Source organism: Sorex araneus, chromosome 4 (assembly GCF_027595985.1).
Source record: "Sorex araneus isolate mSorAra2 chromosome 4, mSorAra2.pri, whole genome shotgun sequence".
NCBI classification, from domain to species: domain Eukaryota; kingdom Metazoa; phylum Chordata; class Mammalia; order Eulipotyphla; family Soricidae; genus Sorex; species Sorex araneus.
The window spans coordinates 211,261,222-211,281,978 of record NC_073305.1 but is presented as its reverse complement, the minus strand read 5'-3'; the positions used below and the strand labels follow the sequence as shown (position 1 = coordinate 211,281,978).

The 20,757-nt window shown below is 47.7% G+C and overlaps 1 protein-coding gene across 1 annotated transcript; it reads right to left on the bottom strand.

Annotated features, from left to right (window-relative positions):
* DCTN5 (dynactin subunit 5) lies at positions 1-20,636 on the bottom strand. The gene is made up of 6 exons (XM_004604112.2): positions 20,490-20,636; positions 19,662-19,730; positions 9,641-9,759; positions 5,954-6,065; positions 4,252-4,354; positions 1-1,424 (listed from the first exon to the last, which is right to left on the bottom strand). The coding sequence occupies exons 1-6, from the start codon at positions 20,535-20,537 to the stop codon at positions 1,327-1,329; spliced, it is 549 nt and encodes a 182-aa protein (XP_004604169.1). The 5' UTR covers positions 20,538-20,636; the 3' UTR covers positions 1-1,326.
* Between the last annotated feature and the right edge of the window lie 121 nt (positions 20,637-20,757).

Below are 20,757 nucleotides of genomic sequence, written 5' to 3'. Positions count from 1 at the left end.
TGGTTTCATATGTCAATCTTTTAATAGACATTTAAAAGCAGGAAAGCGTTACACTGAACTAGCGGAGATGATTACATACAGCTGCTTTTGCAAAGCCACAACCAGAGAGTAAGTGAAGACACCTCCTGCTAGGTCCTAACCCTCTGGGCTGAACTGTTCTACCCGATTCCCAGCAGAGCCCAGGCCTTCGGCCACGGCCAGGCCCACCTTCTCAGGCTTCCATTTCCAACACTCCCTTCGAAGACAATAGGCAGGGCAGAGCCACGGCGGGCTGGCCCACTGGCGACTTTGTGGCTCTGTGCCCACAGAGTAATTTTAGAGGCCCCACAGACATAGGCGAGTGGGCCCAAGTAAGATATCCTGGCCTGAAAAGTGAGGTTCACGGCAAATGCAGAGTAGGGTGAATGGTTTTGGGTCAGGGAACCAGGGTCACAAATGCTGCAACTCAGTGGGATAAGGCCTCGACTGCTGCCCGCAGGGATGAGGCAGGTGAGACGGTCTGCCCCACTCATGCACACAAGAGATTCGAACCTGGGACTGCACAACCAGCCTGGGTATTGTAGGCCTCCCTTTTAGTGAAAATCAAAGCCCTGGAAGAGAATGCTCCACAGCATTCTCTTAGGAAAAAGAGAAACGCCCCTCCCTTCAAGTTTAATTAGTAAATAGGGAGCTGGGTTCTAAAAAGTTGCAAACACTCTTTTTTTAATTATGAAAAATTAAAAAAAAATTATGAAAAACTGTGGCCAGATGGGTTAGCAGCAGGAGAGCTGACCCCTGTGAGTTGTGCATGGCACCCCAAATCCAACCCTCTGCACCGGAACACAGCGTTACTCTAGGCAGGGTCCAGGCACACAATAAACCAGCTAGAGTGCTGCACGTAGATGGTTCTGTATGCCATAGATGGCGGCCAACAGACAAAGTTTAAGCACAGATTTGGCGACAATGACCCCTCCCCTCCAGGATGTTCTGGTATGAAGTCTTGGTGCCTAGAAGAACTTTTGTATGAGAAGAGTTTTGTATGTCTGGGGTCCACACCTGGCAGTGCTCAGGGCTAACTCCTGGCTCTGTACTGAGGGATCACTGCTAGTGGGCTGGGGGGAACACATAGGGTGCCAGGACTGAACGCAGGTCAGCTACGTGCGTGACAAGCACCTTACCTACTGCATTGTCTCTCCAGCCTCCAGGACTGAGAAATTCTTAAAAAAAAAAAAAAAAAGACGAGGTGGAAGGTGTCAGAGACACAAGAGCTCTGTTCCATCTCACTGGTCATTTAGTCCCCAAGTTCATCCTAGAGTTCATGCGAATTCAAGACTTTAGGCACAGACGTTAGACTTGTGTCAAGGGCAAAAACTTCTGGTAGTAGCTCTTGGTGACATCAATCATCAGCTCCTGGGTACATTCTGGGAGCTCCCCTGAGAACAGTCCTAGGGAAAGAAAGACCTGGTCAAGCCCCAGGGAGCCAGCAGGCCTGCAGCTCGCACTGCCACAGCGCCCCATCTGCTAGTCAGTACACACGGAGTTCCCAGCTTCAGCGCTAACAGCACTTCTACTAAGCACATCTTCCAGATGATGCCAATTGGTACGTGTAGGGAAAACAAACAAAGCCATTACCAAATGGACAAATACCATCCAGCAAATGAGAGGAGGTCATTACTATGCATGCTAGGAAGAATGAAGGCAGCTCTGACTGCCACATCTGGGGTGGCTGTTTGGGGTCATGGATTTGTCTGCGTTCAGGAGTCTAGTGAGACACCTACTGGACAAGCCAAGGTTTCCTTTTGAGGCAGGAAAGGTCCCTTCTGTCCCTACAGAAGATCAACTCCAATGCTCAAGCATGCTCGTTGCATACAGAACAAGGTGGGGAGGGCAGAAATGTTCTAGAGGGGGACAAAATATGAGAAAATCATATTGAAAATTTTCTAAGAGGCATTCACATATACTGTGGATGGATGTATGCCTTCATACTGAAGAGGCATTTAGAAAGAGCTAACAAGGGCTGGAGCGATAGCACAGCGGGTAGGGCATTTGCCTTGCACGCAGCCGACCCAGGTTTTATTCCCAAGCATCCCATATGGTTCTCCAAGCACCACCAGGAGTAATTCCTGAGTGCATGAGCCAGGAGTAACTCCTGTGCAATGCCGGGTGTGACCCAAAAAGCCAAAAAAATTTTAAAAAAGAAAGAACTAAAAAACTTTAAAGTTTTGTGACCTGGCAATTTAACTTCCTGCGCAACTGCTCAGTATTTGTACAACAGTGTAAATGCAGCAACACTATCACTAGTGAAGAAGCAAGGGAATTATTCTATTGTGGCACATTTATATGAGGTAAAAAACATGTAACCATTAAAATGAGTAAGTCAAGTCTACACACTGATAAGACGTACAAGATATACTGTTACGAAAACGTATTTCTGAGGTGGTAAAGTAGTGCAGAGGTTTAACCCAACACCCCATTCCCTGAATGTGGCCACAAATGGTCCTGAGCACAAAGCCAGGAGTTAGCCCTAAGCACAGATGGGCATGGCCCCCCGCCCCCCACCCCACAAACAAAAAACAAAACAAAAATAAAAACATGTTGGGGCTGGAGCAATAGCACAACAGGTAGGGCGTTTGCCTTGCACGCGGCCGACCCGGGGTCGATTCCCAGCATCCCATGTAGTCCCCTGAGCACCGCCAGGAGTTAATTCCTGAGTGTATGAGCCAGGAGTAACCCATGTGCATCGCCGGGTGTGACCCCCCCCCCCAAAAAAAAAGTTTTGGAACAGAGTGGTCTCTAAATAGGTATAAAATTTTTTTGGTGTGTGTATATAAATGTATGTATGTTACACACAAGAAATACCATACCTTCATATACACACGTATCTATACATCCACATAAAAAGCTATACAGCTTAGATAGAGAGATAAAACAAGAGGAAGAAGGGGCAAAAGAGAGCACAGTGGGTAAAGCACTTGTCTTGCACACAGCCAACCTGGGTTCAATTCTGGTGCCCCAAATGTTCTTCCCAAGCCCCATAAGGAGTGATTCCTGAGTACAGAGACAGAAGTCAGCCCTGAACATCACTGGGTGGAGCCTTGCTGCTACCCTAACAGAAAACAAAACAAAACAAAACAAAACAAAAAAACCCACCCAGGGAAGATAGAAAAAAAGTGGTCTAAAAACTAAAAGAATTCTCCTAGGCACCTTTTACAAATTAGCAGGCAAGATCAGGATTACAAATATATACATGTTGAGTTTTTTTTTTTTTTTAAGCCAGGGAGATAGTTCAAAGGGCTAGAGTAAGGAGCCGAGAGTAGAACTGAGCACCAACTGATGAAGCCCTTTCCCACCCTTGACCCCACCATCTGGTGACAGATTTTATTTTTCTATCTCAATTTTTTAATTGAAGAGTCATCTTTCTTTTTTCTTTTTGGGTCATACCCAGTAATCAGGGATTACTCCTGGCGACGATGCTCGGGGAACCATATGGGATGCTGGGGATTGAATCTGGGTTGGCTGTGTGCATGGCAAATACCATCCCAGCAGTGGGTAGGGTACAGCCCTACCCACTGTATTACTGCTCCAACCCCAAGAAATCATCTTTCAAGGGTATCTCTTTACCTGTATGTTTCCAAAGTTTTGCCTCTCACCCCAAGACTAGGATCAAATCCTAAGTCATTCTATCATGGAGACAGTTCACCTTAGCAGCTCACAGGCCAGGTTTCTTTTCTCTTTGCTCTAACCCTCGATAATTTCCTGTGAACTTAACTAGGCATTAAAAAAGGCAAGAGATTATGGGCTAGAGAGAACGTGCTTGCCTTGCATACAGCTGTGGTGAGCTTGATCCCCATAGGCACCACCTGGGACTGAGCACCACAGGGGGTGACCACTAAGCAATGCCAGGTGTGGTCCAAAGTCTACACCAAAGGATACCAGATGTTTTTTGGGGGGGTGGGGGGTGGGGGAGGGCAAGGGGTGCCTCCAAGTGGTAGTGCTCAGGGCTTACTCCTGGTTATATACACAGGATCACTCCTGACTACATGTGGTGCTGGGTACTGAACTGGGATGAGCCACATTCAAGACAAGCACCTTACCCCTGTAACAGCTCTCTGGCCCCCCAGGCTGTATTTAAGTAGTACTTCTAAGTATTTTTAGGCATTTAAAGGAGAATTTAAAAATTAGCAGATCAATATATTACCAGAGACAGAAACAGCATATATTACTTTTGTGATGGAAACAAAATGAATCGTGACGATGAACATGCAAGGTTACCTGGGCAGCCTGAGAAGACGGTGAACGGGGGGACCACAGTTTCTGGAGGTAACACTGTGTTGTCGAGAATTTTGCAGCAGTCCTTTAATACACATCGGCGCCCCTGAAATTAAAATCTTGTTAATAGGAAACAGACCAGCAAATGAGAGAAAAGTTACCTAGTCTACCGTGTGGGAAGCTATTTCCTAATTCTCCAACTGCGTTATTATTTAGTAACAAGGACAGCAAAAGGAGCTTGGCTGTAATTCCTTATTTCAAACGGCACTTGTTATAGCAAGAGACAACAGAGATAGGCGTATGTATGTACTTTTGGGGTGAGGGCAGCATGTCACCCTAGTGACAGTTCATGTCAGCTCAGGCATGAACTCAGACATTCATTCTTCTACGAGTTCTACCTTATTTTCTAATTTTATTTATTTTTTAATTCTGTGCACATCAGTTATTTTGTTTATCCTACAACCACTCCCCTTTCTTCTACTGATAGAATCTGCATTTTCCTGGGAAATTATCTAAATCCCTCCCATCACATACCCCCAACTCCAAGTCAGGCTGCAACAACTAGTCAAGGGCATCAATACAGACGCCAAACCAGACTGATGAATGGCATCATCAGGGTCCTACTAGGACCACTGGGAAAGCAGTTTTTCCTAAAGCAATTTCTACAGGACAGAACGGAGACTTAGTCTTATCCCATGAGGAAATTCTGCCCAAGAGTTACACAGGAAACAGAACTAGAGACAAATTCCTATGACCTCAGTGGAACTCAGAATTATTTATGCATGAAATTAGGGCTTATTTCTATACTCTGGATTCATTCATATAAGACCTATAAGTGCATGGTATTAAAACAAATTGGAAATGACAAACTGACAAAGTGGTAACAAGCTCATTTGGATATGAAGCAATTTATTCTTTTTTTTTTCTCCCAAGTGCAAATGGCAGCTATTTGAAGTTTCAGCCTGAATTTTATGACTGACTATCTGTTAGCATCACTTTTCAGTTCTGTCATTACCCACAGCATTTTGAGGTTAAGAAGCTAGAAAGATAGCAAAGCAGGTAAGAAACTTGCCTTTCATGCACCTGACCTGGGTTTGATTCCCCAGCACGCAGGGATCACTGCTGGCCATCCTTGGGAGTCCTTAGGGTGTACCAGGGATTGAATCCAGGTCGGATGTGTGTAAGGCAAATGCCCTCCCCAACAAACTCTCATCTCTTTGGCCCCATGCTAACTCTGACCCTTCTGAACACCAGTTTCCTTTCCAAGATGCCCGTCGGCCCGTTGTCAATCCCTCAAGGTTCCCTTGTTCCCACCAGACTGTAGCATCCGTGTCTACTGTAACAATTACACCAGACAGCACATGGCTATTCAAATCACATGAATTCAAATTCTGCTTTACCACCCCTTAACCTTGTCTTAGCTCGTATTTAAGGGCTTCTATCTTCTCACCTGCAAACAGGGCATAAAACTACCCACCATTCCTGGAATGACTAGGGATTAAGTGGAATCATTGAAGACTTTTAGGTCATATAGAAGAGGCTGAATAAAGATAAGTCACAAATATGAATGCCTAGGAGAAGCTACAAATCGAAAAATAGCCCCTGTAAATTGGAAACTGTTTGGACCCTGTGTGTTAACAGTGGAAGACGTGTGATGAGAGGGACATATGTAGAGGGGAGAAAGGCTGCTTATCGCCATACTCACAATCACACAGTTCTTGCCAACGTGAACGTAAGAGCCGATCTGAGCTGCATTGACCACACAATCTTCCTCAATAAAGACATGGTCCCCGATATGTAAAGGAAAGAACGCAACACTAAAGAAGAAAAAGAACATGACAAAAAACAGGTCACACTTTGGGTCAAGGTTTACAGAAGCAGAATTCCTAATCCCAGTTATATCATCTTGTCTTGGTAAAACTGCTCCTGGCAAAGAAAGAATTCTCATGTGGAGAAATTCTATAATTCTGAAGAGAGACACCACCAAAATATCAGACCACATAATGTGTAAGGAAATAGCAAAGAGTGAAGACTGTTAAGTTACAAGAGTTGGAACCAAATAAAAATAAAGGAACATTTGCTCATTCCTGCTTCCTTCAAAACTGCTCCCTGAACACATTTTCAGTCCTCTGCTCTGTGCTGCTTCGGGGGACCGAGATCACATTCAGGGGATAGATTTTTCTAGCATCTGACATACTAACAATCTTCATACAGGCATTCATTTTACTGAGTGCCTGCCATTAAGTCTGAATCCATGTTGGGAATGAGGGTTACAATGGCGAGCTGAAAGGACATGATTCTGCCCTTGGGAAGCTTACAGTCAAGAGAAGACAAGACAGATGAAAGGAGTTATTATGTAAGTAATTAGTTACTGTTGGTAAAAGTGCCATTGAGAAAATTATTCCGAGTTATGAGACTATAATTAGGAGAATGCACTCATCTTGGAGATCTGGTGAAAACTTAATTCAAGGTGACATATAAATCAAGGCTAGAACAATGAGTAGGAGTCAGCAGGCTTTCCCCCCCACTTCTTTTTCGCTCTTTCAATTTCTATTTAGACACCTGATTTACAATCCTGTTACTAATAGAGCTTCAGGCCTACAATGTTCCAACACCACACCCACCACCAATGTCAGCACCCCTCTACCACCCCAACTTCTGACATCATCGCATCCTCCAGGATTCCTCAAATGTCACCGATGGCGGTCCTGTGACCACCGTCAGATACGTGGGATGTGAAATCTCTGGACTGGCACTAATAAGGAAGAGCTGCAGATAGTTCTCGTCATGCCTGTGTTCCACTTTGTGAAAGATGATAACCGGTCCTCTGCAGATGTATAATTACTAAAATCTTCTTGTCCATCCGGATTGTCTTTATTACGCCCCTTCAGCAGGGCTTGGGGCCAGGGGCCAGTATCGGCACTATCTCATGCAACTGTGCAGGTCCAACAGTTTGGGGCTCTGGCCTGGTGGTGCACTGCAGCCAGCAAGGCCCCCTCTAGAAGTTCTGGGGTTTGGGGGGTAGGTGAGAAAAATGAGGGATGAATGAAGCACTGAGACTGATTTGGGGGCTTCTGTATGCAAGACATGTGGTTCAGCCCATTGAGCTCTCAGTCCCCCCATATTTTTAATTATTGTCCCTTTCTTTTGCTACTATTGTGATGTCTGGGGGGTTGGGGGGTTGCACAACTGACTCACAGATATTTGGTGGCAGTGTGCTAGAGGTGACACTTGTGACATTGGGGAATGACAAGAGCAGTGCCAATGAGGAGGTGCCGGAGCTCAAAGCCACAGCCTGACACAGGTGAGGCAGCACTCTACACCACGAAGTCACAATCCCAGGCCCCCATTCCTACTCTGAGTCTGCACTCTCGTGTGGCAGTGAATTCTCTGGTCTCAGTGCAGTCTGTGTCAGGACTGCTAGTCCTTCCCTTTCATCCTGAAAACTCATCCCACTGGGATGGCTCAGCAGCAGAGCCCTACTGTTACCTGCTTCCGACGCTGGGAAGTGAAAGAGAAAATCCCTGTTCACCTTCTGTTCAACTCTTGCTATTAATTACTTTCACCTTTCTGTATTTCTCATATGGACTATTTGATTCACGCCACCTCTTATCAATAAACCCTCTGTTCATGCTTTTCCTGATCGGACCCAGCGCAGTGACGCCCTAATTAAAAGGAAGCGTCCACAAGTCTAGCAGATCATCAGTCACAACAGGAAGTCACAAGAAGGCACTGGGAGGTTTGCTGTTTCCCCCGTAGCCTGCTGCACTAACTAGCAAATGTTTTCATGTGAGAGATTTACAGAGACTCTGTGCTCCAAAGCTCGCACTTAAAGGGAAGTCTGGAGCACACCATTAAGCTGGGAAATGCAGGATGTACCCTGAGTTTCCGGCTCCTCTCCGTGTTCCTCTGTCATGTGACAGGCACATCACATTATACAGCAGCCATCACGTTAGGTGCTAGCTACCTGTCCATTCAACTGTCCTACAAACTAAGTTTTGAGACCCGTGAGGCTATTTTATCCATCTTTACATGTCCCGTGTATCATCCAGGACTAGCATAAGGAGAGATCACAGTAAGCACGTGTTAAATTTTTGAGAAGAACACAAATGGTGCTGTAGGTAGGAACCAGACCAGTCGAGGACGAAGAAAGGCGTAGAGACCACCACCACCACCACCAAGCAGGCACTGCGCTCAATTTTCTTGCCATGCCAGAGTCCCTTGTTTGACACTCCTTATTCCCTGAGAGTCAGAGGTATTTAGCTCAGAGGTCAACACTTAACTCAATCAGAGTCCATCAGATTCCCTTAGCCAAGAATCTGGAAATAAGACCTAAGATCTCAGGACCCAGAGATACAGTACGGCAGGCAAGGCGCTGGCCTTGGATACAGCGAACCTGCGAACCTGGGTTTGATCCCTGAGCACAGAGCCAGGGGGAAGCTCTAAGGACAGCCAAGTGGAGGAGCCCCCAAACAAAATGTACTTTGAACATCTATTTATTTACTTGAGTTTTTGGATGAAAGTGAGTGAGCCACATGCAAGGCAAGCCCATAACTCCTGCACTATCTCTCCAGCCCGCAGTTACAAATCTATATGGGGGGGGGGGGAACACATGCTGCCCGAGCCTACGTACTGCTTGTACCCACCCACATGGCCAAGCACATGTGGTGCCTGAGCCCATGCCCAAGCACATGTTGTACCCGCATCTTCCCTCGTGAGATGTGTGCTTTAATGCTTTTATATCTAATGCTGGGATGTGTATAGGGGCCCTCTCTGCCTTTGGAGAAGCTCGTGTTCTCTCTTGAGCACATTACTCTCTCTCACTTTCTCTTCTTCCTTCACCTTCTAGAAGCCTCCAAATAAAATCTATTTCACTTCAAAACAAAAAACTAAAAACCAAGTCTACATGGGGAGGAGATATAAGTGAGGGTCTGAAGCAGTAGTGTTGTATCTAGGAGCAAAGCAGGAAGACCCAGCCTATCCGAAAGGAAGGAGAGGGAAGCAGACTTGTGGAGGGAACCGGGAAGACACGGTATAATGAAAGAGACAAAGAGTGGTGCAGTGAGGAGCTGTCTTGCTGCTGGCTAGTAGCCTACTTATAAGTTCCTGTTTCTTAGTAGTCTGGCTCCTCCTTCTACCCTCGGATTCCATGGACTATGCCTATGTCTGTTCATCAGAACACCAATCCATTTTGCTAGCTGAAGTGGTTGTTTCTGGTAACAACAATCAACTGAACAAAGACAACCAGGGTTGCGTTCACTACTGTGAACTCTTACTCACCGTTTCGAATAATAGCATAACCTATTCCTCCGTATAACAATTTACTACAAGGAAAATGCCACCAGTAGCAGCCTCTTACCCCAAAATAAAACAAGGTAACTAAATTACATACCCTTTGCTGAATTTCTTGAATGGTGGCCTTATGACACTTCGACTTTTCACCACACAATGGCGTCCAACTCTCACGTTTGCCAGATCTCCTCGGATAATGCAATCATTCATCACAATGGTCTAGAAAACAAAACAGATTTTTAAAAAATCAGCAACATAGCCAAAAATACAAACCAAAGAGTAGGCGACACGACTCTGAGCCAGAGTTATGTTATGATCGGTCACATATTCTCTCAAAAGGGTAACTTGTAGAGGCGGGAGCCATAGTACAGTGGGGAGGGCAATCTCCTTGCACGTGGCCAACCCACGTTTGATCCCCAGCATCCCATAAGGTTCCCTGAACACCACCAGGAGTGATTCCTAAGTGCAGAGCCAGGAATAACTGGCCCTGCCCCCCACACAAACAAAAAACAAAACAAAGGGGAACTTGTAAGGTAAAGAGTTTCGCTTACAACAGAATCTTCACTGGAATATGTTCCTAGTATAGCACAAACTGCCTTCAATGTTACATGAACAGGCTGCACTGAATAAACATTGAAGAACATGAGTGTAATGGAATGATTAAAGCTTTACTCATACTTTGGCCTGTGTGATAGTATAGCAGGTAGGGTGCATGCCCAGCTTTGTTTAATCCTGGGTGCTCCATATGGTCTCCTGAGCCAGCTAGGCGTAATCCCTGAGCACAAAGTCAAGAATAAACCCTTTGGGGCTGTGGTCCCCTGTAGGATAACATTGGGTTTGTCCTTTTAGCCTTGCTGCAGGGAATTTAGTTTACCTTAAAGCAATGGCCTTTCTGTATGGACACAGGAAGACAACTAACATTATGCTTTGTAACTTGGGAGCTAACTGACTCCAATAATATTTACTCTTGGGCATCTGCTTTCTCAACTCAGTTGCCCTTAGTTCCTAGCACCCCAAAAGCAGGGTCCCGACAAGGAACGGAATGGTTCCAGGGCAAGCTGTGAGCTACCCTGGCATCGAAATGCGCCAGGCCAAAGCACCACAATACTCAACTATAAGTTGAGAGCATGGTCATAGACAAATGCTGTCACGATCCAAAAGTAACAACAAGACTAGCATCCTGCTGGAGTTAGGAAGACTAACCTGACCTGAGGACTGTGGTCTAGAATATATAGTGAGATATCCTCAGGAAGAACCAAACTTTAAGTTTGATAAATCTCTTACTGTGCTCATACAGAATGACATTGCCAGAAATATTAGAAGTAAATTTACTACAACTATTTAAGTGGATTACTAGCTGAGGAAGGAAGAAAGCGACACATCCTTGTTTGGATCCCACCCTTGAGCGGATCTTCTAGTAATCTGGAGTAATCTCTTTAAATGAGATTTTGCTAATCTCCTGGAGGAGTGGTTTTACCCCTCTTTGTTGATCTGTTAATGTTCAACCCACCTTTGTGTCACCACCCTGTGTGATTGCTATATAAACTAAGACTGTAAGAGAAGATACAGGAGAAGACACAGAAGTGGAGAGAAGATACAGAAGCAAGAGCGAAGACACAGAAGCAAGGGAGAAGACACAGAAGCAGGAGGGCTCTGGAGAGAGAAACTGGAAGAATAGAGATCGGAAGAGACCAGATCAGAGACTACAGAGACAGAGACAGAGATAGAGAGACAGACAGAAGACAGCACAGTGGCACACACAGAAGCAGAGCACAAGGAGAAGCCATCCCAATCCCATCCATACAAAGAGCACTGAACGCGAGTGAACAGAGAGAGAGAGAGAGAGAGAGAGAGAGAGAGAGAGAGAGAGAGAGAGAGAGAGAGAGAGAGCGCCGCCCTGAGAGCCTGAGAACAACACCACACACACATAACATCCCCCTTCTGCGCATGCGTTTTTATTTTTTACAGTCCCCAAATAAAAACTTTTTAAAAAGCTTTTCTTCTCCTCAAACTTAAACTCGCAGGGGTTAAGAAAGTTAACAGATGGGAGGGATACTGGGAACACTAGTGGTGTATAATGGGCACTGGTGGAGGGATGGGTACTCGATCATTGTATGACTGAAACGTAAGCACAAAAGCTTGTAAGTCTGTAACTGTACCTCATGGTGATTCATTAAAAAATAAAATACATATATATATATATATATATATATTTTTTAAAGTTAACAGAGGGGCTGGAGCGATAGCACAGCGGGGAGGGTGTTTGCCTTGCACGAGGCCAACCCTGGTTCGAATCCTAGCATCCCATATGGTCCCCTGAGCACCGCCAGGGGAGATTCCTGAGTGCATGAGCCAGGAGTGACCCCTGTGCATTGCCGGGTGTGACCCAAAAAGAAAAAAAAAAAAGAAAGTTAACAGAAACTGGTCTGAGGCCGGCAGTTTTAGGATGTGACAATCCCTCCTTGAGAAGCCACCTTGCAACACATTCTTCAGGCTGAGTGAGCCTAGACAGAGCCCGAGGAAACCTCCGTAGTGATAAGGCATAGACAATACTAGCAGCTGCACAGTGGAACCCTCCTTGACCTACACTCACCTTTCTTCTCCTGACCAAGCTCAAAACACATCCTGATGATGTTTCTCGCCCATTTTATATACATGAGATGTATGTTCATTACATGTTCCTCAGATGCACATGCCCACTGTTCCCAGAAAACATGGGGGAAAACTATTTTGTGTGTGTATTCAATAAAATAGTTGAACAAATTTAGCAAAGAATATGTTATTTAATTACCTTGTTTTATATTTGGGTAAGATACCGCTACTGGTGGCATTATCCATGCATTAAATTGTGATATGGAGGAATAGGTCATGCTATTACTTGGAGCAATAGTGAACACAACTCTGAACAAACTAGTTTTTCCTGGGGAAAAAAACTAAGACTTTTTAGACAGCTACATCACCTTAATTCTGCCAGAAATAAAAGCAGACTTTCCATTTCCTCTCTCTGATACTTGCTCTACAATCTGCGCTGGTCAACATGCTTTTCAACTCCAATAATTTCTTTTTTACTTTTTTTTTTTTTTGAGGGCCACATCTCTAGTGCTCAGAGGCTATTCCTGGTTCAGTGCTTAGGGGCCGTGCAACAACAGGAGGGAGGGGAAACCCAGGGATCCAGTATGCAGTGCCTATGCCAGAGCCCGCTGAGCTATTTGGAGCAGCCCCGTGTTTTCCTGCCCAAAAAGCCCCTATGGTGGTGATAGTGGGGGCCATACAGGACAGTGCTCAGAGGCAATTTCTGGCTCCGTGCTCAGGAATGACTCTTGGTGGTGTTCTGTGGACCGTGCAGTGCTGGGGAGTGAACTGGCACCTGTCCACATGCTGAGTGCAATTTCAGAATGCTATCCAGGGAACACCATAGCCAAGTAGATAAGCACAGGGAACCACTATGGTATTAGGAGACGTGTATACCACAACCAGTGTGTGAACTCATGAGCACTGCACCTAAAAAGGATCCAAGCACCACAACCAGTGTAGACAACCCCCATTCAACAGAAGAGGAGAGGGGGAGATGATTTTACGGGCTAGGGGCGGGGCTGAACTGGAGAGCAGATTTAAACTTGGCCCTGCGGGGGTCAGAACTATAGTACAGCAGGTAGGGCATTTGCCTTGTACCCGGCTGATCCGGGTTCAATCCCCAGTATCCCATATAGTTCCCGAGTACCGCCAGGAGTAATTGTTGAGTGTAGTGCTTGGAATAACTCCTGAGCACTGCCCGGTGTGACCCCAAAAGCCAACAAATAAAACTAAATAAAAATAAACGTGGCCCTGAACTGGTGCCTTGGCCCAGGCACTATGGGTCAAGGCATGAGCAAGGAACCCTGCTGGTCTGTGACTCCACTAGATCCCAGGGGCATATCACAGGGCTCATGTCCTGAACTGCCACGCCCAGCCAGGCTGAACGTTGCCAGATTTCAGCTAGAACAGCAGCTGAAAAAGTCAGTCTTATTGGGAATTACAGATGCTAAGCACAGAGGTTTAAGAGGCTTAAGTTGGGTTTCCCCCTTTTCCTCTTCCATTTCCTTTCTTGTCAGGAAAGTGAAGGGTACACGCTTGGTGGCAGTGCTTCATACTTACTTCTTTTTTTTTTTTTTTTTTTTGCTTTTTGGGTCACACCCAGCAATGCTCAGGGGTCACTCCTGGCTCTGCACTCAGGAATTACCCCTGGCCGTGCCCAGGGGACCATACGGGATGCTGGGAATCAAACCCAGGTCGGCTGCGTGCAAGGCAAATGCCCTACCCGCTGTGCTATCACTCCAGTCCCACTTACTTCTTTTTGAACCACAACCAGCAATGCTCAGGGCTTATTTCTGGCTCTGCACTCAGGGATCACTTCTGACAGTACTCTGGGGACCATATGCGGTGCCAGGGACTGAACGCAGGCCGGCTGTGAGCAAGCCAAAGGCCCTACCTGCTGTACTATAACTCCAGCCCCAAATAATTTTTTGTGGTTTTCAGGTCACACAAGAGTCTCTTGCCCCCGCACCTGGCTATCCTCACCGGGGCCCCTTGGAGGGAGTGGGTTGAGGTCCCCTCCCCGCCCCGAGCAGAGCCCCCGCAGCCAAAGACCTCCGGAACCCAGCCACAGCCATGCTCAAGGCCCCTCTCCACACGTTCAGGTGAGCCTCACGCATGAAGGAACCAGCAGAGGAACCCAGGTGTGTGGGACCCGGGGCTGAGATCTCCAAGCCTGCTAGGATCAGGACTGGGCCTCTTCTGTCCAGACCCTCCATTTTCCAGTAGCTAGGTGATCACATCCAGAAAATGCCCCTGGCGCTGTGTGATCCCATCAACAGCCAACATCCAGGTACCATAAAACCACGCTCCTGGAAGTGCGAGGCCGCACTGCAGCCACACGACATCTTACAGCCTCGTTCTCCCTCTTGGAGAACCTGGCAAGCTACCGAGAGTTTCCTGCCCACATGGGAGAGCCTGGCAAACTCCCCGTGGCATATTCATATGCCAAAACCAGTAACAGTGATGGGTCTCATTCCCCTGACCCTGAAAGAGCCTCCAATGTGGCACCATTGGGAAGGACGAGTAACAAGAGGCTTCTAAAATCTCAGTGATAGGATGAATGGAGACGTTACTGAGACCGCTCGAGAAAATCGACAATCAACGGGATGATGATGTGCCACACCCAGCAGTGCTCAGAGCTTACTCCTGGTGGCTCAGAGGACCCAACGGGGTGCTGAGAATTGAACCCAGGTTGGCTGCATAGAAGACAAATGCCCTACCCACTGTATGACCACTCCAGACCCTGTTCCATACTTGTACTCAAACACAATTGGTCGCAGTGCTCCATACTTGTGGTACACACAGAGATGTGGCTGCAGTGCATCAGAGATCACACATTTGTTGTGGGCCAAGGAACATGACAGGATCTGGCCAAGAACCAGCAGGATCTCACTCAACAATGTGTGACAGTGCCAGGGACCAAACTCATAGGCTCACGCTTATAGGGCAGATGCTCTACCACTAAGTCACAACCAGGTTGCTAGATTTTTTCTTCCTAGAGAGCAATCAATAAGAGGGCCAGAAAGCTTGTACAAAGATTATGGCAGCCAAGCATAGGGCTGTGGCCACAACCCTGGTTCAAATCCTGGTACTGCATATGTGAACCCAAGAGCACTGCCAGGCATAGCCCCTGGCCCTGAGTAGAGCCAGGAGTGGCTCCAAGTGAGCCCCAGCTCTCTCTCAAGAAAAAAAAAAAAAAAGATTGTGAGGAAAGGATTATTTACTTATTTTTACTTTGGGACCATACCCTGTGATGCTCAGAGGTTACTCCTGGTTCTGCACTCAGAAATTACTCCTGGTGGTGCTTGGGGGAACATACTGGTTGCCAGGTATCAAACCTGGGTTAGCTGTAAACAAGTCAAGTGCCCTTCCTGCTCTGATATCTCTGGTCCTTAAAGAAAAAAATGAACCCAACTGAATTTTCATTTCAGAGCTATTATTCTGCTAGTGGCCTGGAGTCTACATGGAGGAAGCAGGGAGACTGATGGGAAAGTGATCCTTTAGCTCGGCGTGTCTCAATCCCCTTCTCATGTGATCCTGACCTACTGGCTGCTGTCCTATTCTCTAAACGGGACCCCTACCCTTGTGTCATGACCTCCCAATTAGGTGTTTTTTATTTTGGACCCCTTCGGAATGCCATGGGGGTTCACAAGGTTAAGAAATGCCGCTTTAGATGACCACAGTGGCTTTAAAAAAAGAAAGGACTCCGTACCTAAGGTAACCTCAATCAGTACCTAGGCCATGAGGAAAGAAGAAATAAACAAGAGAGTGAGGGATATATAAATCAATTACCAATGGGGGGTGGGGTGGCGGGGAATGCCAGGGGGACACAAAAGATGGCAGCTAACGGTCCATATGAAGGAAAGCAGTCCAATTCAGAAATGTGGAAATTTGAGGAGATAGCGGGACAGTTCCTTAACATTTAAGTGACAAAGGAGAAAAAAAATGAACTGTTACAGATTTTTTGAAAGTGAATTAAAGATCTACAACCCACACACAATGTACATCTGGCCTTGTTTAGATTATTATTTGAATAAACCAAACACAAAAGGGCATTTTCAGATATCAGAGGGTTAGAAGATACGTGGAATTACAAGTTTATAAATGTATAGATTAGGGCCCATGGATCACTCCGAGCAGTGCTTGGGGACAGTATGCAGGAATGGGAATCAAACCTAGGCCAGCTGCATGCAAGGTAAGCGTCCTACCTGCTGCACTACTGCTCTGGTTCCCACTTAAAGACTACGTTTTTCAACGGTGCATGTGGTGCAGTGGTAGAGCATGTTGTGATGCCCTAGGTTCAATCCTGACATTCCTACCTTCATGCTCCCCCTCCCAATACGTCTGGGCCCAGGGATAGCTCAGAGGTAAGGCACTTGTCATGTTGACCTGGAGACACACATTGTCCTCATTACTGCCCGACTTGCTGAGTGAGATCCTGACACGCTGTCTTTGGGGATCCCTGGCACCAGGACAAAGTGTGAAATCGCCAGAGCACTGCAACCTGTGTGTGAGCACCAGAACTGAAGTGTGCGACCCCCTCTTGGTAACCAAAGCGAGTGCTGCAAGTTAAATAAACGTGCAAGTACCCTAACTAGTGGGTGAACCCTGGTCATGGCAGATTAACAATGAAAGGGAGAGGGAAAATTAAACAGCAAAGCATAAACACCAGCCCCTTCCAGCTTAAAGAAATGCCTATCTCTATTAAGAACTTCTTTCATCTGAGATGCATAATTGACTTCAATGACTGTTTTTGGTGCATTTTTCTGTGTGTGAACACAGAAAATAACTTTCTTTTCTTTGGGGAGAAAAGAGAACTTCCAGAGTCTGAACATTTAGTAGTGGTCATTATAGTTCTATTGTGTCTTAAATGAAGATAACAATCTTAGTCTGGAAATACAGACAATCTATATAAATCCCTCATCAGCCTAAATTACACTCCCATGGAAGAAGCAAACACCCGCCCTCCCAACCCAAGAAATAAAGATTATCATTGGTGGTAAAAGTAATTGAGCAAGAGGAACTCAATTCCTGGTTTACTGTCACATAAAGTGAAGTACAAGTCCAGGGGCAGGGGTGCTGCTGAGCACCTGCCTTACCTGTCTGAGCGGGATGGGTAGGGAAATAAGTCAACTTGAAACAAGGCAACAGGGTGTTAAAATCAAAGAGGTCTTCACAGAGTTCACTGGACTCAACAGTAAATGAAGCAAAGATGGCAAGTTGTTCTAAGAACTGTCCCCAGAAACATGCTTTGTTAAATCCATGTAGCACTTACTGTTTAATTATGTGTTATCATTTGACTAGTGAGACATCTTACATTTAAAAAAAACTCAAAATTTCCAATCTCTTTGGAGAAAATCAGAAGCGCCTGAACTATAGGTCTGAATTTCCACAGGACAATCAACAGTCAGCTTGGGCAGAGCTGGGTCACATCCTTAATTCACCTGGCACCACTATTCTCCACTGGCTTCATCCTGTCTACCACACTGATCTCACCCTGGCATATCCCTGTCGGCAATGTGACGACTGACAGAGGACTCAGGAAAATGGAAATCAGAGTTTTCAAGGGACAGAACTGGAAATGCATAAGGATTGTTCACAACAACTGGACACCTATACCATTAAGGAAGCACTGTACATAGCAATGAAAATGTGCAAAGCACAGGAATCAGAAAAGGAGTTGAGAATGCTGGTCCTTCACAAAGTGTGATACAAATGGTCCCTACTGTTAGTATAACGTAAAAAAAGCCACAGAAAACCAAGTAAAACCAAGCAATGCACATTGCCTGGGGATACATACATAAACAGTAGAAAGTTTTTTCCATACATAATTTACAGGGGGCGAGGGAAACAGCTCGAGCAGCAGCACACATGCCAAGCCTGTACGTGGCCCCGGTTTTGATTCCTGGACCACAGGTCCACACCCAGCACCTCTGGTGTGGCCCTAGTGGTTCCCAGCAACCTGGGACTGTGACCTGATTTAAAAAGCCACTTCAGGGGCTGCATGATAGTATAGCAGGTAGGGCACTTGCCTTGAATGCTGCCAACCAGGGCTCAACCCCTTGCATCCCACAGCATCCTCCAAGTACCCTGACCACTCAGAGTGGAGTGATCCCTGAGTACAGAGCCCGGAATAACCACTGAGTGCTGCCAGGTGTAGCCCACCCTGCCCCAAAAAAGCTACTCCAGGGCCGAAGTGATAGTACAGCGGGTAGAGCAATCGTCTTATACTCAGCTGACCAGGGTACACAAAATAACGTATGTGTTATAAAACAGGAAAATTAAGTCAACACCATGAACTTTTCTTCCAAACGAAGAACTGGACCACCAGTATTTGGGCCTGAGAGTGATAAGCTCTTTAACATACTGATAAAAAGTGCCCCGCCCCAATCCATTGATAAGAGGATAAAACTCCAGGCCTCACATATGTGAAGTCATTTGCTCTATCACTGAGCTACATCCCCACACTTAAAATGTCCTTCTAAAAATAAAGGGCTCTAAATAAACAAAACAACCGAGACAGAACTAAAATTGGAGGACTCATGATTTCTGATACCAAAATCTACTAAAACAGTAAACATATCAACCAGTGGAATAGAATCCAGAGCCAAAAATAGGGACTGATGAGATAGTACACGGATTAGAGCACCCGTCTTGCACCTCAGCACTACAGAGCCAGCCGGGTTAGGTGAGTATTGCAGAGAGTGCCCCTGGGCCCCCAACACCTCTGAGAGTGATGATCCCTGAAGCAGAGCCAGGAGTAAGTACTAAGCACACTGAGAGCTGTAGCTCAAAACCCAATAATTAATAAATAGCATTTGAAAAAAAATTATTTTGGTTTTGGGGGTCACACCCAGCAATGCTCAGGGGTAACTCCTCACTCTGCACTCAGGAATCAGTCCTCTCAGGTTCAGGGGACCATATGGGATGCCGGGGATCGAACCCAGGTCGGCTGCACCCAAGGCAAGCACCTTACCCACTGTACTATGTCTCGGTCTCTTATTAAAACTTTAATTCAAAAAGATGTAATGGGCCAGAAGCAGTAATAGTACAAGCAGGTGGGGCGTTTGCCTTGCACGCGGCCAGCCCGGGTTCAACCCCAAGCATCCCATTTCCATATGGTGCCCCAAGCACTGCCGGGAGTGATTCCTGAGTGCAGAGTCAGGAGTAAGCCCTGAGCAACGCCAGGTGTCACGTAAAAAACTAAACAAACGAACAATTTTAGGGCCAGAGAGAGTGAGCTGCAGAGGCCAGACAGAGAGCACTAGGGGTAAGGCGTGCGGCTTGCACCATGCGGGACCCTAGTTAGATTCCCAGCAAGACAACGGTCCACGCCCGCCCCACTCATCTCCTACCCCAATGCCACCAGGAATGATCCCTGAGCTAGGATTACGCCCTGAGCAGCACTCAGGCATGACCCCCCAAACGAACAAACGAACAAACAAAAACAAGGTCAAATTCTTCTGAGTCTCCCCAGGCAGGAGAAAAGCACCCCTGCGACCTGGCAAGCGGCCACCGCGACCTACCCGGGGCGGGGGGCGCCTTACCTTGCCATTGAGGACGATGTTCTGACTGCCACATAACACCGACTGGCGACTCACTTTGTTTCCGGACGCCTGGAAATGCAGGACAGGCAAGAAAGGCGTGTGAGCCAACGCTTTTTGCTCACACACAAAAAGCGTTTTTTTGTGAGGGGGTTGGGGAACCGAAATGGGGGGCGGGGCGGGGGAAGATGGGGGGGGCGTCGCCCTAGGTCACCGAGTCGGCGTGGGGGGCGTTCGAACAGGCGCGGAGATGGGCCAACAGTGGACCCAGAATTGGGGGGACGGGGGTCTCAGGTCTCCGCATCACGGCGCACTCCAGGGTCTATGCCACACTTCTTTTCTTTGGGGGGGGGCTGGACGGGGGGGCACCACAGCGGGCAGTGCTGGGGGGACCCGGCAGTGTGCAGGGTTCCAGCTCCAGAGGGACCGGGGCGCTGCGCGCGGCCAAGCCAGGTCTGATCCCGGCCCTGCCCGGCCAGCGACAAGGTCCGCGCCCCGCCCCCCACCCGGGGGTCCTCAAACACACAACCTGGACCCCGGGTCCCTCGCGCGCAAAGGCGTCTACGGCCTCAGAGCGTGGGGAGAACCCGCGGTCACCCGGGCTGACGGTCCCGACGGGGCCCGGCCAGGCGCGCCCACGGCACCCACCCCGCCGGCGGCTCTGCCCGGGTGCGCGGCGCGGCGGCGAGAGGCCGCGCCCGGCCCGGCCCCGCGGGCCCTCCGAGGACACCGGGACCCCCGCCCCCCCAAAGCGCAGCCCCAGCGTCCACGCCCATTGCCGGCCCCTCCAGGGGGCGGGCGCGAAGGGGGCGCGAAGGGGGCCTCGCGCACCGTCTCGATGTACTCCGACTTGTTGTACAGCAGCTCGCCCAGCTCCATGGCGGGCGACTCCTCCCGTCGCCCCTCGCCCCAGTCAGAGCCTGCGAGCCCTGTCAGCGGCGCTCGGATTCCGGCTACTTCCGGCGGCTCCGCCACTTCCGCTCCCGCTGGCCTTCGGCCCCATCGAGCGCTCGGCAATCGGCTCGCTGGCCCCGATCGTTGCTCGGCGCTCTCCTCCTGCGCCTGCGCCTGCGCGGCGCGCGCGCGGCAAAAAAAAAAT

Excerpts from the sequence above, each read along its gene's own strand:
- DCTN5 (XM_004604112.2), bottom strand. The coding sequence starts at position 20,537 with ATGGAGCTGGGCGAGCTGCTGTACAACAAGTCGGAGTACATCGAGACG. Across the intron at positions 19,731-20,489 it reads AGTCGGAGTACATCGAGACG|GCGTCCGGAAACAAAGTGAG; the intron begins GTGCGCGAGGCC and ends CTGCATTTCCAG. Across the intron at positions 6,066-9,640 it reads TTCAAGAAATTCAGCAAAGG|TGTTGCGTTCTTTCCTTTAC; the intron begins GTATGTAATTTA and ends TTTCTTCTTTAG.